The sequence below is a fragment of the Triplophysa dalaica genome, chromosome 21, assembly GCF_015846415.1.
Source record: "Triplophysa dalaica isolate WHDGS20190420 chromosome 21, ASM1584641v1, whole genome shotgun sequence".
Lineage (NCBI taxonomy): Eukaryota > Metazoa > Chordata > Actinopteri > Cypriniformes > Nemacheilidae > Triplophysa > Triplophysa dalaica.
Window position 1 is genome coordinate 18,757,184 of NC_079562.1, and position 17,311 is coordinate 18,774,494.

The 17,311-nt window shown below is 42.7% G+C and overlaps 1 protein-coding gene across 4 annotated transcripts in view; it reads left to right on the plus strand.

The window, feature by feature from the left end:
• lima1b (LIM domain and actin binding 1b) overlaps nucleotides 1-17,311 on the plus strand; it is a 70,493-nt gene that overhangs the window by 15,955 nt on the left and 37,227 nt on the right. For all 4 annotated transcript variants that reach the window (XM_056734739.1, XM_056734737.1, XM_056734738.1 and 1 more), the window contains exons 4-5: nucleotides 254-619; nucleotides 6,948-7,005. In XM_056734739.1, coding sequence (XP_056590717.1) covers nucleotides 254-619; nucleotides 6,948-7,005 — 424 coding nt within the window. The remainder of the gene's footprint in view (nucleotides 1-253; nucleotides 620-6,947; nucleotides 7,006-17,311) is intronic.

Below are 17,311 nucleotides of genomic sequence, written 5' to 3' on the forward strand. Positions count from 1 at the left end.
AGGTGTGCGTCAACTGTCAGTGAAAAGGACCCAGCCTATAACCCAGCGAACTGGGTAATAAAAAACGTTGAGCCGCTATAAATCTCTGTCTGCCATAGCAAGCTGCACTTTTTCTTTCTTTAGAAAATTTAAAAGACTGGTGTGATTGTAATCCAATAGTGCAGTTTGGCTGACACAGTTTCTCCAAAGCAGTTGTGATTGATGTATGTAAATTTTTGTCTGTAGTTAATTAAATCTCACCTTCTCTGCCCAGTCTGTTGACAGTTTGCCTCCAACAACCTTGCGGTCTGGAAACCTGAGCTTGCTAAAGAAACGCTGGGAACAGGACAAATCTGCTCCTCAGCTAAGCGTGGCACCTGTGAGCAAAGCTGCTTCCTCCAAACCCAATGGTCCAAAAGAACAATCCAAATTCGTGCAACAATACAGCTTGACCCAACAGCCGATGTCCTGTGAGGGATCTGCAAAAATAAAGGCAGAGGTGGTGACTAAACGGGAGGGGCAAATGGAGGAAGAGGCAGAAAACAGAGCTGAATCAGATCCACTCTCTCCATCTTCTGTGGAAAAACCGGCTGCTCCTCTCAACAACCTCAAAGAAATGTATCAAAAGGACAAAAGCAAGGTGAGATACTATAAAATATGTTTTGTTTTCTGTCTAGTCATTACTAGTCATTTTCAATACTAGTCATTTACAAATAATCAAAATAATTAGCTGTAATTAGACTTTGCTAATTGCAATAAACACAGTGGATAAATTATATTACAGTACTATCACAAAATGTACATATAGAAGTTCCTTAACATGACTGTCATGTCGTTGAACAATGGAAAATTAAGCAATTCAGCTATAAAAATACATGCTACAAGAGCACCAACATACCTCACCGTGCTTTTTCACTTTCATTCACCCCGTCAGAATTCAGATGGACTCCGTCAGAATTCAGATGGACTCCACCTATGTCGAAAAAGACGCATTTCAATATAAATGGCGGCTTCGTTTAGTTACAAATAGCAGCCGAAGGCCGTGACTTCAGAGGCTGCGTCTATGCATGAAGGCAGCTCAGAGAAACAGATAGGCATCATAACGGAAGTCTATTTGAATTATAAACAGAGAGCGTCTTTGCAAAAACAAATCACATATTTTAAAACTACAATACTATTTTCTCGCTAGAAATGCATTCAAAAGTTGTTGAAAGTGAAAATTTAACTTATTTTGTATGGAAAACTATGCTCCAATATTTCGACCTTGGGCTTTCTCGACCAATCACGTCATGTTGCATGTTGTTATGGAAACGACAGGTCTCTGTCATTGGTTAACTGTGAAAACGTCTTGGTTACGTCTGTAACCTCAGTTCCCTGATGGAGAGAACGAGACGTTGTGTCGAGAACGACAGATGGGGTTCGCCCTTGAGAACCAATCGACTCTGACTACTATAGAAAAGGCCAATGAAATTTGGCGAATAAAATTTGCATGCAGGTCTCCGCCCCCGGATGTTCGGTATAAAAGGAATCTGGCGTGCAGCATTCGTTTACCTTTTGTTCTTCAGAGCCTTTGCTCATGACTACGAACAAAACAAATTCAATGAATTCTTCTTCGTCTACATTGCCGGATCTACGACGTAGCAGCGGATCATCCCTACCTGCAGCGACCTTCCCCTGGGCGTCTCGCCGGTTCCGCAGGTATTAGAGATTTTTTCTTAAAAGGTCCTTTCAGGACTGAGCATTCTCCATCGCGGCGTGTCCCGCTGTTCTCTTGGGTGCTGCACCCTCATCGAGGAGGGGCTAGACACGATCGCTGCATTAGGTGTCAGGGCGTCTAGCATGCTGAAGCAGCATTCGTTGACACATCTTGCACGCAACGCGGGCTGTACCTTGCGCAGAAGAGTGACACCGAGAAAGTCCACTTTCTTGATGCACCCGTCTCACAGGGTGGGTTGTTGGTAACACCGCCGAGGACTGCGCTCAGCAGTTTTTGACGGTGAAGAAGCAGACAGTGGCAATTAGCCACATTTTTCCGCCTAGAGGCCTCAGAGATCCCGCGTGGCGTCTTTTTCCCGGCAACCTTCTCGCGAGAAGGGACACTGACGGGAAGCGCCCACGGAGAACAATATCGGGCCCGACTTTCACAGCCACTGCTCTGATCGGTCAGTACGGGACGTCTCCCCGTTCTCCCTGGGTGTACTTGTAGCCGATCGCACACTCCACTGGACTGTGCCTGGCAACCCGACCTCACGCCCCGGTGAGGCATAGGGTCGTACACACACGACAGCTGTCACCACTCTCAAACCGACAGTGCTTGCAGCTGTCCTGCCAGGCAGGCAAAAAGGCGGAGCCAACCTTCCCTCTGGGGACCCTCATGAGAATGGTTCCCACTCTTGGTAACCCATGAGCTTCCCCAGATGGACCTCCACCTCGCGGTTAACTACTCAGTCCGCACGTTCCATGCGTTCTCCTCCATGGAGGAGACCATACCTATATACACCATATTCCAGGAGGTGGCCTCTGCAGCGCATCCCTGATTAAGAGCTGCGCGTACCCGGTGTAAACCCGAGCTGGACGGCCTTTCGCCAGTAGAGAGCTAAGGCCCCGTCCGTGAAAGGTAACCGGTCAGGGCTGTACCCATCTTTCTCCTAGAAAGCTCTGGAAACCCCCGACCACCACACTGGAAGGTTACAGTTTCGCGAAAGCTTCGAGCTGACACGCCCAGGCCTGTTACTGTGGCTTCGCTAGAGATTGTGACGCGATACAACGTTGTTGCGTTTTCCAAAGGTAACCCCATCTGTCGTTCTCGATACAACATGGAGGGAACGAGACGTTGTGTCCCTTATGCCACAAACATGTATCGTATTCTGCTGCAGTCGTGAGAGGCTCCCAGGCTCTTCAGAACAAGAGGTAAATAAATGCTGCAGGCCGGCTTCCTTTTATACCGGACATCCGGGGGCGGAGACCGTCATGCAAATTTCATTCGCCAAATTTCATTGGCTTTTTCTATAGTAGTCAGAGTTGATTGGTTCTCAAGGGCGAACCCCATCTGTTGTTCTCGACACAACGTCTCGTTCCCTCCATCAGGGAACTGAGGTTAAATACGTAACCAAGATGTTTCAATTAATTTTCAAATGACACCAAAGGAGTATAACCCCAGGGTTTTACTGTGCGCTTGTCATTTCACCGAAGATTGCTTCAATAATCTTGTCACGTTCACTGTAGGATATGTTAAAAGCCTATCCTTGAAAGAGAGGAAAATACCAACGTTTTTTGGACCTGTTTTGGACCGTATCACAACTTGCAAGTGTGACTATTTATTTTTGTCTGAACTTCAAGAATTATTTATGTACCTTATATATGTGTTTAGCTAATGGATATAACGTTAACATGTACCATTATTTCTGGGGTATTACAGTTTGTTTATCTAGCTATGAACTCGGCTAATTTAAGTGTTCAATCTATTACCGTCTATCTATTGTGTACTGTCGCCTTCGGATGTCTCGGGCTCAAACTGGTAAAGTGAAATCCTGCCTTCTCTATCTATACGCTGTATATAACTTCTAAACCGTAATCCAGCAATGATGGTAGGCGTTCCATTTGCGACACATGATGAATACTGTAACAAATTCAAAGAATGGGGAACTGGCGAACATTCAACAACTTTTAATAAAAAATATACAAACCACAAAACGAAAGTAAAATGCCAGTAGCTCCCGCACAGTCGACTGCCGACCACACGAACATAAAACATTAAATCCAGGCCTGGTCCTCTCTGTGGTCGCTCGTCCTTTTATGCTTCCAATCTCCTCCAAAGAGATGCAATACCTTGGCAACGCGCAGCTGACACTCATTATCATCACTCGCTCTCGTCTCTCCTTGCTCGTTACAAGCGCTTTTTATCAATCACAGCAGACTATACCACCTGACCAATCAGAGGAGGGGATTAGATGGATGAATCGCGGAACAAATCATCTGAGATTCAGTCAAGAAGTAGGGTAAGAATAATTACCTATTATTACGACATAGTAGTGTTTTTACACCTTCTATGTCCATAAACTTGTTGTTGGACTATCCATCAACCAAAGTAGGACCTTAAAAATCATATGCTACTTACTCTTTAACATTAATGAATGTATAGTGCATGCGTAAATATGAAAGATAATCAAATCGATTAACAGCATTTGAGAATCAATATTGATTAAATCTGTTGAAAAAAACGATTAAGCGATTTTTCAATTGTTTTGCCAAGCCCTACCGACAACAACACAAAACCTTCTTATCAGTTTAAACAGACATATCATGATAGCGCTCACAGTAAGAAGAGTGACTTAGTCTAGCATAGGGATCTCCAACCCTTAGTCTGGATCCTACATACTGCAACTCCAACTCCAATCAAAAGCTGCATTCGTTAGCACATACTGTGACAGTACTTGCTATATTTGAATTAGTACCTTGTAGATAGTACGTAAAGGGGTAGATTTTCGAATAGATTTTGAATAGATTTCAGACGTACTGCATTTACCATGTTTTATTGTCATGTGACCCGTATGCTCTTTGACCTCTATTAACATCAATCTGTACCTAGGGATCGGTACAAACTTAATTTATTCACAAGAAATCCATTTATCTGTACATTCCGCTATATTTATTTGATTCACTTTTTAAATTTGACCGTTGCTCAGCTCCTGTGGCATCATGGAATAGAGAAGTGTCCATCCGAACCACTATACCAGCAGTAGACCATCCGGGTATTTGTCGCCCACTGTTTTGTACATTCTGAAGTTTCGGACATACTATTCCTGACTTATTTTCGCCTACTACATAGTAGGGAAGTAGGCAATTTCAGACACATGGAAACACAGTTAAAGCAGCTTATCATAGTGTTTAGGGTAGCTGGATAATCAGAGACAGGTGTGCTAAAGCAGGCATTTGGGTTGTCTGGTACACTTTCTGTGTCAGGTGGTACAACCAATGTAAGACAAGGAAAATGTTATTTTTATAAAAACCTTTTAATACAAATCAAATACTATATTTTTGAACTTGGGTACACCGCCAAGTAAATATGGGCATCCAAGTAGACGCCTGTTTATTGAAGTGACATGTCGCCCATTACAGTTTTCCATGCTCAAAATTGGTGCTCTGCATTTACCCATCCAAGTGAACACACAGCAGTGAGTATTGAACACACACACACCATTAATGGACACTCCAAGCAGTGGGCAGCCATTTTTATTGCAGCGTCAACCAGGTAGCAGTCAGGTGTTAGCCTTGCTCATGGGCACCTCAGTTTTAGTAATGAGAGTTGAGAGAGTGCTGTTTATTCACTCCCCACCTTCGGTTCCTGCTGTCTTAAGACTTGAACCCACGACCTTCGGGTTACAAGACTCTCTAACCATAAGGCCACAAGTGGCAACCCACTATAAATTAATTTAAATTAGTTGAAAAGGTCAGATGGTGCCCCTACGAAGTGATGGCACAAAATGCTTCTACTGTTTTCCCCTACTTTGTACATTCAATTCAATTCAAGTTTATTTATATAGCGCTTTTCACAATGTGTATTGTTTCAAAGCAGCTTTACAGGGGCAAACAGGAAAAACAGATAAGTTAGAACACAGCACAGTGCATGGTGTTTATACAACGAGTAAGATCATTCTAATAAATAATATCTAATTTATAAATAAATAAATGAATGAATGCAGTCTCCCGGTGAGCAGGCCAACACTGCCCTGCTGTGGCGAGGAACCCAAACTCCAATGATTGATTAATGGAGAAAAAAACCTCGGGAGAAACCAGGCTCAACCGGGAGGGCCAGATCCCCTCTGACGTGTCATAGCTGCACTCAAACTGGTGACATGTGATTTTAGTTTAGCATTTAATACCAAATATTGTAACTTCAGCATTAATAAGACAAATAATCCGTCTTTGCTCTTGGTTGGGGATGTAGTGGTCTGAGCTGGGATGGTCTGATGGTCATATTTCTCTTGGCTGGTGGTGGAATTGCCTTAGATGGAGCTGGGATGGTCAGTCAGTCTGCAGCTGTAGCTGGCGTAATCTGAAATTGGGGATGGGCATCTGTCAGTCGTCTGGACACAGTGGAACTTCTTCGCAGAGGCGGAAAGAGAATAAAGAGAATAATTAGCGTAGCTGCTGTTCATTAACTATGCATTAAGTGAAAGCTTGGCTGAAGAGTCGCTTTGGGTAAACGTGTTTGCGAAATGACTGAATTTTAATGCTATGCAAATAATTTGGTTGTCACACTTGACATTTTTTGAATTTGAACAGTTACATGTAAGCATTTGGCAGACACTTATTATAAAAAAATTGCAGTTGAGCTATACATTTTATCAGTTTATTTTATGTTTTTCCTGGGAATCAAACCCACAACCTTTTGCACTAAAAAGGCAATGCTTGATTTCCGTTGACAATTTTCATGGTTAACTAATGATGACTAATAGCAACAAACCACTGCAGGTGTTAATAAAAAACCAGAAAGACGAGTATATGCTCAAAGCTTTGCGCAAATTCGTTCTGATCTTATTTCTTAGTGAAATCTAGTACCATCTTCAGTACTGTTTATTTGAATACATTAACTGATATGTATTAAAACGTGACAGTATGGTTACAATATCTGCTACAATACCAGGAGATGGTTACAAAGGAGCAAAATGTAGCGGATTACAATCTTTTATCCATGGGAAAGGCCTCCAAACGCTATTACATATATATATGAATAACCTATAGTGGAATTTCTTAAAGATATACATAAAGAGGACAAGATCAGATTTAATATTTAATGTATTTAGTTACATACTGTATTTTGTTGTTGTTTATAAAATCCTAAATTCATAGAAGTGAAAGATTACCTGTTATCCTTGACTAAGTGCTGCTTGATGTTAACTGTGATTTCCTGATTTCTTAGTGAATTCTTAGTCAGCTTTACTATTTTTTCTAATATTACTTTCCAGGTACAAAAAGAAGCAAGCAAGAGCACAGAGGACATAGACACACAGACTGCAAATAAAGGTAACTGACTCACAAACACACTAGAAACAAAAAACGTTATAGGTAACACTTTATAATAACTGCACGCTATGAATCATTAGTTAAGCATCAGTACATAGTTAATTAATCATTTATGAAGCATTGGCCCCACATTAATAGACATTAGTAAGCAGTTTATAAATACAGCTATAAATGCTTTGTTCTTGATTTATAAGCATGTATATAATATGCTTAATAATCAAATTTTGATACTTTATTAAGGATGAATTCATCATTTCTAAATTAAGGATTACATTACTTACAAACCAGTTAGTTAGGAGTTGTCAGTGGTTCATGAGATCATTTAGAAATTGTTAGTAAATGATTAATAAACTCTTTAAATGCACATTTATACATCTTATTATTCTGACATGTAGTAACAGTTACTTAATTTGCTAATAAATGCTTTTTTAACACACATTCCTGCTGTAATTCATGATAAATTAAGGTAGTTATAAAACATTTACTAGTTGTTAGATAAGTATTTTTTGTCAGCTCATCTAAAGTGAGGACTATGTATGCCTTGTAAAGCATGAGCTCACAAAAATAGTTAACTGACAACTAGTAAATGTTTTTATAACTACCTTAATTAATCATGAATTACAGCAGGAATGTTTGTTTAAAAAGCACGCATCTAGACGGAATGTGTGTACACGCATCTAGACGGCGCCTCTTCTCGTCCTGGTGTCTCTCTCAACGAGAAAGATCCACTGAGGTGCTCGATCAGGATCGTGTTGTCCTTCTTAAGAGACTGGACACTAACATCTACCCTCCACACTGAATGTGTATGTAGTCGCTATCGCCACTCATCACGACTCAGTTGATGGAAAGTTTCTAACTAAAAAGTTTCTACCTTTCCAGCAACACGTATGCCTGCGAAAGCAGCTTTCCACCCTCCAGTAGTTTGGGTCAGTGTGCTATCTGCCTCTCTTCTTTCCCGAACATATGGCTAAGAACAGCTATCTCACCAACCTTCCTTCTTACCGAACACTGGTTAAGAACAGGCATTCCATCCATCACTAAGCAAGCACCCCCTGGGGGTTGGCTGAGCAGAGCAGCCTTCCTCCTTAGGCCAGGACACCATATGAACTATCACAGACAGCTCTAACCGGACCTAGTGCTAGCAGACGTTTGTAACACCCCCTCCGTGGGCTGTTACCCATGATCTTCCCCAGGTGGACCTCCACCTCGCGGTTAACTACTCAGCCCGCACGTTCCATGCGTTCCCTACGGGTAGGATGTGGCCTCTGCAGCGCATCCCTAATTAAGGAAGTTGCGCTTACCCGGTGTAAACCCGAGCCGGACGGCCTCTTGCCAGTAGAGAGCTAAGGCATCCGTCAGTGAAAGGTTACTGTACCCCTCTTTCTCCAAGAAAGCTCTGGAACCCCCCGACCACCACACTGGAAGGTAACAGTTTCGCGAAAGCTTCGAGATGACACGCCCAGGCCTGTTACCGTCGCTTCGCTAGAGATTGTGACGCAATACAACGTTGTTGCGTTTTCCATAGGTAACCCCATCTGTCGTTCTCGACACAACGTCGAGACCGACAGAAAGGGAACATCTTGGTTACGTCTGTAACCTCAGTTCCCTGATGGAGGGAACGAGACGTTGTGTCCCTTATGCCACAAACACTTATCGTATTCTGCTGCAGTTGTGAGAGACTCTCAGGCTCATCAGAACAAGAGGTAAATGAATGCTGCACACCTGCTTCCTTTTATACCGGACGTCCGGGGCGGAGACCGGCATGTGTGACGGTATTCTTTTGCGTGGATGGAATCACACTGAGAGCAGGTGGATGGTCACTCAAGATCTCTTTATTGGAATCTGGGACAAACACGACCAAAAGTTGGTTAAAGGACAGCGCATCAACGTTGCATAAAGTCAACAGCGAGAGATGTGAAACTCTGCTGAATATACATAACATATAGTGGATAAAACATACATTAAAGAAATAAAATATAAAATCACTTTCTCTGTTCTCATCAAATCACATAAATGCAGAGAAATTATAAACTTAAGTAACCATCTTTTACATATTTTGTATAAGTGAGATATTAAGAGAGAAAACGCACACCTAAAATGGCGCAGTTACACAGTTCAGCACGTGCGAGCACATAGGATGTGCGTTAATGCTAATACTCAACTCTGAACATGACAAATCTGAATATAACACACCTGGGACAAACACGACCAAATCTGGTTAAAGGACAGCGCATCAATGTTGCATAAAGTCTTGAATGAAATAAACAGAGATAAATCAATCTAAACTCATTGTTTATAACGCAGCGCTTATTGATGCGACTTACCAACAGCGAGAGATGTGAAACTCTGCTGGTGGTGATGTAGCTCCGCCCTTAATATTTCGCATGCGAATGCAAGTGACGCAACAGCCAACGTCGAGTTTTCCCAATTAATGCATGAATTTAACAACATCATTTAAACTCTGTTACACATGCAAATTTTATTCGCCAAATTTCATTGGCCTTTTCTATAGTAGTCAGAGTTGATTGGTTCTCAAGGGCGAACCCCACCTGTCTTTCTCGACAAAATGTCTCGTTCACTCCATCAGGGAACTGCGGTTACAGACGTAACCAAGACGATTCCTGCTGCTCTATGTCGTTGAAATGAATTAAACAAAAGAAAAGAACCACTCACTGCTCAACTTGTGTAGCTTTAATAGGAATTTATGCAATGAATATTGTTTGAGTTTCACAGTATGTAATTCAAAAAAACTTATTATTATAAATAATAAATGAGCTCAACAAAGGTGATCACTTTTGCTTTTTTTGAAAGGTCAAATCTATGTTTTGCCTGTATTGACCAAAAGTGATATCAATTTTCCATGTGTTGTACATGATTAAATTACTAGAGCACAAAATTGTTTCCAAGAGTACAAAATCATCATAGTTGTCACTTTATTTTGCTCTCAAAATGCCACCCCCAATATGATATTAAAGTGTATTCACAATTTTTTCCTTTCTTAAAGTATTATTTTTGATGATAGATAAAGGGATATGTCTTCCAAAACGGAAAATTCTGTCATCATGTATTCACCCTCAGATTGTTCCAAACCTGTATACATTTCTATGCTCTGCTGAACACACAGGAAGATATCTGGAAGATTGTCAAATCTCACCCCCCATGACTCCCATAGTATTTATTTTCCCTATGGCAGTAAATCGAGAATGATTTTATGGGTGAAGTACCCACTAACCCCTGTGTTAATGAAAATTTTGAATTAAAATGATATATAAAAATTCTGCCATCAACAACGTTTGAGTAAAAATGTAAAACAAAAACTAGCAGTACACTTAAAAAATGATTCTTGAGGGTTAGTAAATATTACCCATGCAAATCATTTAAATTTTACTTACATATACTAGGTAGCAAAGTAAACTATATGAAAACTTCTTGAATCTACTCAGTAAAATTGAAGCAAGAATTTGCACTCAATTAGATTGAGTATATTTTATTTTATGTTTTTAACTAAAGACTACGTTTATTTATCGTGTTTGGGTCATGACACACCAGGGGCATAGCTACATGGTGGCATTAGGTGGCCATGGCTACCCCTGAATGATGGATGGCCACCTAACTGGCCACCTATGTTGTGCGAAGCAGTTTTAAGATGTGTTGGAGTTTACGGAGTGCTGCGCAGATCATTTAACGTATACACTGAAAGTAATGCGAGAACATTACTCTCACGTTAATATGATGTCATATGCTGACGCAAACAGTCTGAGCGCTATAGTTGAAAAGCTGCTAACCGCTTCGTATCAGTGTTCTGTCTGTCTACTGGTATTTTGTAGAAATGCAATGATGTAATTTGATTTAAATAATTCAGTTCCATGTAGTCTTGCAAAGAATTAAGGTGTTAGATTTTTCTTGATATAATATATGTGTAATTGACAAAAGAATGTAGATGTGGTTGATGACAGAAAATTACTTCAGTTTCTTGTTTTACACACTTTGTTTCATATAACCCCTTGCTAATGTTCTTGTAATTTGTGACATCTTATCTTTTTGTAATGTTCCAACAGTTATCTGTTTGTATGGCAAATTTTGAATTAGCCAAACAAAAAACAAACACGTTTAAGAGTAAGCAGGAAAAGACCTATGAGAGCATTGCAAATAAATTGTTTACGTTCTTTTTGTATGTTTTTGACCAGCAAACTATGTGTAATGAAGAATTGGTGTAAAAGGTAGTAAGGAAATAATTTCTGTCTGTAATAAGTGTTTTGCTCTCCCTATTAAAATCACTAGGTCTTACCTGGCCACCTCTAAAAAAAATTATGGCTACGCCCCTGTGATACACTAAAAGAAATTAGATAAAGTCTACATAATATTTCTCAATATTAATTACTTAAAAAAAATTAGGAATATTAGTTTATATAACTGACAACAGTTCATCTGCTTATTATGAATCATAAATATTGAATGATTAAACACTAAATATGACTTATTCAGAGAAGCTTGAATTGACCAAAAATGGTCAGAAACAGGAGATCACCGAACCGAACCGAGAACTAGGCGGGTATCCAGAATTCGCCGGACAGTGTAGGCTGGTTGGCCATCGATGATCCTGGGAGGAGGAGGTTTGCCTGGTGTGAGAAAAGGAGACGTTAATACAGGTTTTAGCAGTTAGACATGAAAGGTGGGATTAATTCTCAGAGATCTGGGTAAATATAGTCTATGAAAGACTCCTGGCAATCTTGAAAGGCCCGATGAACCTTTGAGAAAGCTTACGAACTCCTGCTTCATGGGAATGTTCTTTGTGGAGAGCCACACTCTTTGGCCGGCACGTAGAGTAGGAGGCGTTCTGCGTCTGCGGTTGGCGTGTAGTTGATATTGCCGAGAACTCTTAAGGAGCGTGAGGCGAGCCCATCTCCACACCCGACAGCAATGCCCGACCCACTGTTGGGCTCAAGGAACATCCACTTCTGCATCTTGCTCGGGAAACAGAGGGGGGGAATAACCGAATTGACACTCAAATGTTGACATGTCAGTGGCAGATGACTTCAGAGTGTTATGAGCGTACTCTGCCCACATAACGAACTCAGACCACAAGGATGGATTGCTAGCTCCCATGCACCAAAGGGTGGTCTCGAGGTCCTGATTAAGTTTCTCTGTTTGTCCGTTGGACTCCGGGTGGAACCCAGAGGATAGGCTAGCTGTTGTTCCCAGGGATTGACAGAAAGCTCTCCAGAAACGCGAAGAGAACTGGGGACCTCTGTCCGAGACGATGTCCTGAGGGATACCGAATACTTGGAAGACATGTTCCACCATTAATTCAGCAGTTTCCTTTGCTGTGGGTAGCTTGGGTAGGGGGATGAACCGGGCAGCTTTAGAGAACCTATCCACTATAACCATGATAGTGGTCTTGCCGTGGAAGGGTGGAAGACCAGTGATGAAGTCCACAGAGAGGTGGGACCAGGGTCTACGAGGTATGGGGAGTATGCAACAGACCTTGGGGTGGGCGGTGAGATACCTTGTTCTGGTTGCAGGTGGGACAGGCTTTAACGAATGTGGTGACATCTTCTTTAATAGTAGGCCACCAGAACTGCCTCTGGAGGAATTCGAGGGTGCGTCCAATACCCGGGTGACAAGTGAGTCTTGAGGAATGTCCCCATTGTAATACCTGTGACCGGACAGTTTTGGGAACAAACAAACGGTTGATTGGCCCTCCTCCAGGGTCTGGTTCTCGGGATTGTGCTTGTTTAACCTTGTGACTAAGATCCCACTTGATGGGCGCAATGATCTTGGTACTGGGGATTATGGATTGAGGAGAATCCTCATGAGGAGATATGGCATAGATACGGGACAGTGTATCTCGCTTCAGGTTCTGTGACCCAGGGCGATAGAACAGTGTGAAGTGGAAGCGGTTGAAGAATAGCGACCATCGGGCTTGACGTGGATTGAGTCGGTTAGCCTGTTGAATGTATTCAAGGTTTTTGGGGTAAGTGAGCACTAGAAACGGGTATTTGGCGCCCTCGAGCCAATGCCTCCATTCTTCCAGTGCCAGTTTGACAGCTGGTAACTCCCTATCCCCTATATGATATCTCCTCTCCGTGGGTGTGAGGCGGTGGGATAGAAAGGCACATGGGTGCAGCTTTCCGTCCTCTCCTCTCTGAGATAGCACTGCTCCAACCCACTGCATCGACCTCCACAATGAAGGGTTTATCCAGGCTCGGGATGATCAGAACCGGAGCGGATGTAAACAGTCTCTTGAGGTGGTTGAATGCCGACTCAGCCGAAGAGCCCCAGATAAAGCTGCCTAAGTTCCCCTTAGTGAGGGTCGTTAGAGGAGCAGCCACAGTGCTGAAGTTCAGTATGAACTTGCGGTAAAAATTGGTGAAGCCAAGAAAACGTTGCACCTCTTTTACCGATGACGGGGCAGGCCAATCCACAACGGCTTGAACCTTTAAAGGGTCCATCCTTATGTGACCAGGTTGGACTATGAATCCCCAAAATTGAACCTTGGTGACATGAAATTCAAACTTCTCGGGTTTGACGTAAAGGTGGTTTTCCAGCAGGCGTCTGAGAACCTTGTTGACGTGGACCACATGCTCTTGCAGAGAACTCAAGAAAATGAGAATATCGTCTAGATAGACGAACACAAACAGGTTGAGCATATCTCTAAGGACGTCATTGATGAGGTTTTGAAACACTGCGGGGGCGTTGGTGAGGCCGAACAGCGTTACACGATATTCATAGTGACCAGTTGGGGTGTTGAATGCCGTTTTCCATTCATAATCGATACATGGTCTGAGACCACCATCCTTCTTACCCACAAAGAAGAATCCAGCGCCTGCAGGGCAGGTGGAGGGGCGGATTATGCCGGCTGCGAGAGATTCATTGATGTATTTATCCATGGCCAGACACTCGGGGGATGACAAAGAAAATATCCTGCCCCTTGGAGGGTAGCTATCCGGAACAAAGTCGATAGCTTAGTCGTATGGCCGATAAGGTGGCAGAGAAGTAGCTCTTCTTTTACAAAACACCGTCTTAAAATGATGGTACTAGGATGTGACTCGGGAGATATCTGGGGTTTCTTGAGACTCAATGACATGTTTGGGAAGAGTTTGGGCTAAACAAGAAGTCTGACAAGAGGGACTCCAATCGATTACTGTACCATTGGTCCAGTCAACATGTGGGCTGTGTAGGAGGAGCCAGGGGTGGCCTAAGATCATGGGGAATTCAGGGGATTGAATGAAGTGAAAACTTAGTTTCTCATGGTGTTTGTCCGTGGGGAGCCCAAGCATAGAAGTGAGGTGAGTAACTTTCCCAGGGGCTAACGGTATACCATCCAGCAGAGTGACCGTAAGAGGTTCAGGAAGGAACTCTTTAGGAATCTGGAGACTGTTGGCCAGAGTAATATCCATGAAATTCCCAGCTGCACCAGAATCAATAAAAGCGTGTAGTTTATGGCTGTGGTTTCCCCAGGTGAGGGTGAAAGGAAGGAAAAGTCCAGCGTTGGATGGTGAATCTGAACGTGTGACTCCCGTAACAGTCCTTCCTTTCCTGCACAGGGCTGATAGTTTCCCCGAGAGTTCATGGCAAGTTCAACGAAAATGGCCGTGTCTGCCACAAGAAATGTAGCGGTGTTCCCTCATGCGACGATCTCGTTCTGAGGGAGAGAGCCGGGTCCTCCCTAACTGCATGGGCTCTGGGGGTTCTTGAAGCACTGGTTACTCGGAAACATGGGTAACATCAGTATGCGGATTATAAAAAGCAAAACGAACCTGGTTTCTCTCTCTCAGGCGGTTATCCAGCTGTGTGGCACGGTCTAGAAGTGTCTGGATGTTGGTTGCTGGTTCTCGGAAGGCTAATTCAACCTTAATCACCTCTGACATTCCGTTTAGGAAGCACACCATCAGAGCCTCGTCATTTCAACCACTTCCTGCTGCTAGTGTTCGAAAATGAATGGTGTATTCGGCAACGCTATTACGGCCTTGTTGTAGATTTAGGAGTCTTCCGGAAGCTTGTCGACCACTGAGGGGATGGTTGAATACTCGTTTGAACTCCTCTTCAAATTTTGGAAAGCTTGCGCAACATGGGTCCTGCGACTTCCACACCGACGTTGCCCAGGAAAGTGCCTTGTCCGAGAGGAGAGTGATTATATATGCTATCTTGGCCCGGTCTGAGGGGAATGAAGTACGCTGCAGTTCAAACGTGTGGGAAAACTGGTGAGGAATCCGTCACATGATCTAGGATCACCCGAGGAGCGCTGTGGTGGGGGTAGGCGGGTTCCGTTAGAGGAGCTACAGAATCGGCTGTTCTTGATGAGGTAGTTGCGGATGTTGAAGGCAGTCGCTCGAAGATCTGACGAACAGATGATAATAGATCCGAGAGGATTTGAGAGTGATTCGTCACCAAACTCTTTTGTTGTGCTAGAGCAGACTCGTGTTGTCTTACCATTTAGTCGTGTTGAACTACAGTGGCCAAAACTTCATGTGGGTCTCCTGTTGTTGGATTCATGATGGCTTGGTTATTCTGTCTGGCTGAGCCAAACTCACTGCTACTACTGCTACGCCAAACCCGGAGCCTCACGGTGTCAGGCTGTGGGGCCGAACCCGTGTCGTTGGGATAACGATCAAGTAAAGTACCACTGAGCCACAGGGTGTAGATAGGACCCAACAAGCAGACACTCACGTAAAGGAACATGTAAAGATTTATTTCCACAGGTAGAGATTAATCCTCAGGGCGACAAATAGCATTCACAGGGAAAAAATAAAAATAAAAACTTCTCGGGGAAAGAACACTAGAGAAATGATATAAATCCACAAGAGCTGGAAACTCGAGATGACTAACATCAACAATAACCAAGCAATGAATGAGAGACACAGAGTCTCTTAAATAGGTCACCTGATGGGGTGACAGGTGCAAACAATGACACTAATAACAGGTCTTGATCAGTGCAGTGATAGGACCCGATAGTGACCTCTAGTGGCCAAACAATAGAGTCCGAGTAAAACCCTCACACACGGGACACGAACAGAGGAGATGAGGTCGTCTTGGCAGCTATGGAGATATGGGGAACATCGTGCAGGACACAAACAGCACTGGAGCCTGGACAGGACAAAGGTGCACACTCAAAAGTTATATAGCCCAAACAGATTGACTAGGCAAGAGTCTTCACAAGGTAAAGGAGAAAATCCTGAGCATAGAATCCAAAGCAAGAGTTCTAAATTCCAAGGCAAGAGTTCTAAATTCCAAGGCAAGAGTTCTAAATTCCAAGGCAAGAGTTCTAAATTCCAAGGCAAGAGTTCTAAATTCCAAGGCAAGAGATGATATCCTAAGGCAAGAGATGATATCCTACGGCAAGAGATCATATCCTAAGGCAAGAGATCATATCCTAAGGCAAGAGATCATATCCTAAGGCAAGAGATCATATCCTAAGGCAAGAGATCATATCCTAAGGCAAGAGATCATATCCTAAGGCAAGAGATCATATCCTAAGGCAAGAGATCATATCCTAAGGCAAGAGATCATATCCTAAGGCAAGAGATTTTATCCTAAGGCAAGAGTTGAGTTCACGACCAGTGGTCACGAAACTAGACAAGCTAACAATCTGACAAAGTGTGGTGGTTTCAGAGGGGTGAAAGAAGTGGGTGAATTAACCGTACAGTGAAATCAGGTGAGTAGAATGAACGAAACGAGAATCAGGTGTGTTAAAGGAAAGTGGAAAAAAACGGGGCGGAGTAACCACAGACTCCGAACGCAGGGTGAGAAATACTCTCCCATGCGTTCGACAAAAACACAACAGACAAGACAGAACAAAACAAAACGAGTGAGGTTCAGACCCAAACCCTGACACTTATATTATGTATCATATTATGCTACTGCCACACACTCTTCAGTTGGTAACACAGAAGTGTGGCACATGAAACACTGTGAACCTGTGATTGATAACAGAGAAGTAAGTGAGCTACTTGCAAGAGTCAGAAGCTCATCTAAAGTGAACACTGATCACAAATAATAGTGACATCAAATGAATCTTGTGTTTATTGTCAAAAAGGGCTTTCGTAGACGTTTGTTATTTGGTCAATAAAAGCAATTGATGTGATCTCCGGTTTCTGACCATTTGAAGGTCAATTCAAACTTCTCTGAATTAGTAATTTTTAGAGTTTAATTATTCAATAGTCATCATTCATAATGAGCAGATGAACTGTTGTCGGTTATATAAACTAAAATTACTCCATTTTTATAAGTAATATATATTGAGAAATATTAGGCAGACTTTATCTAATTTCTTGTGTGTCATGAGCCATATCTGATCAATTTAGGT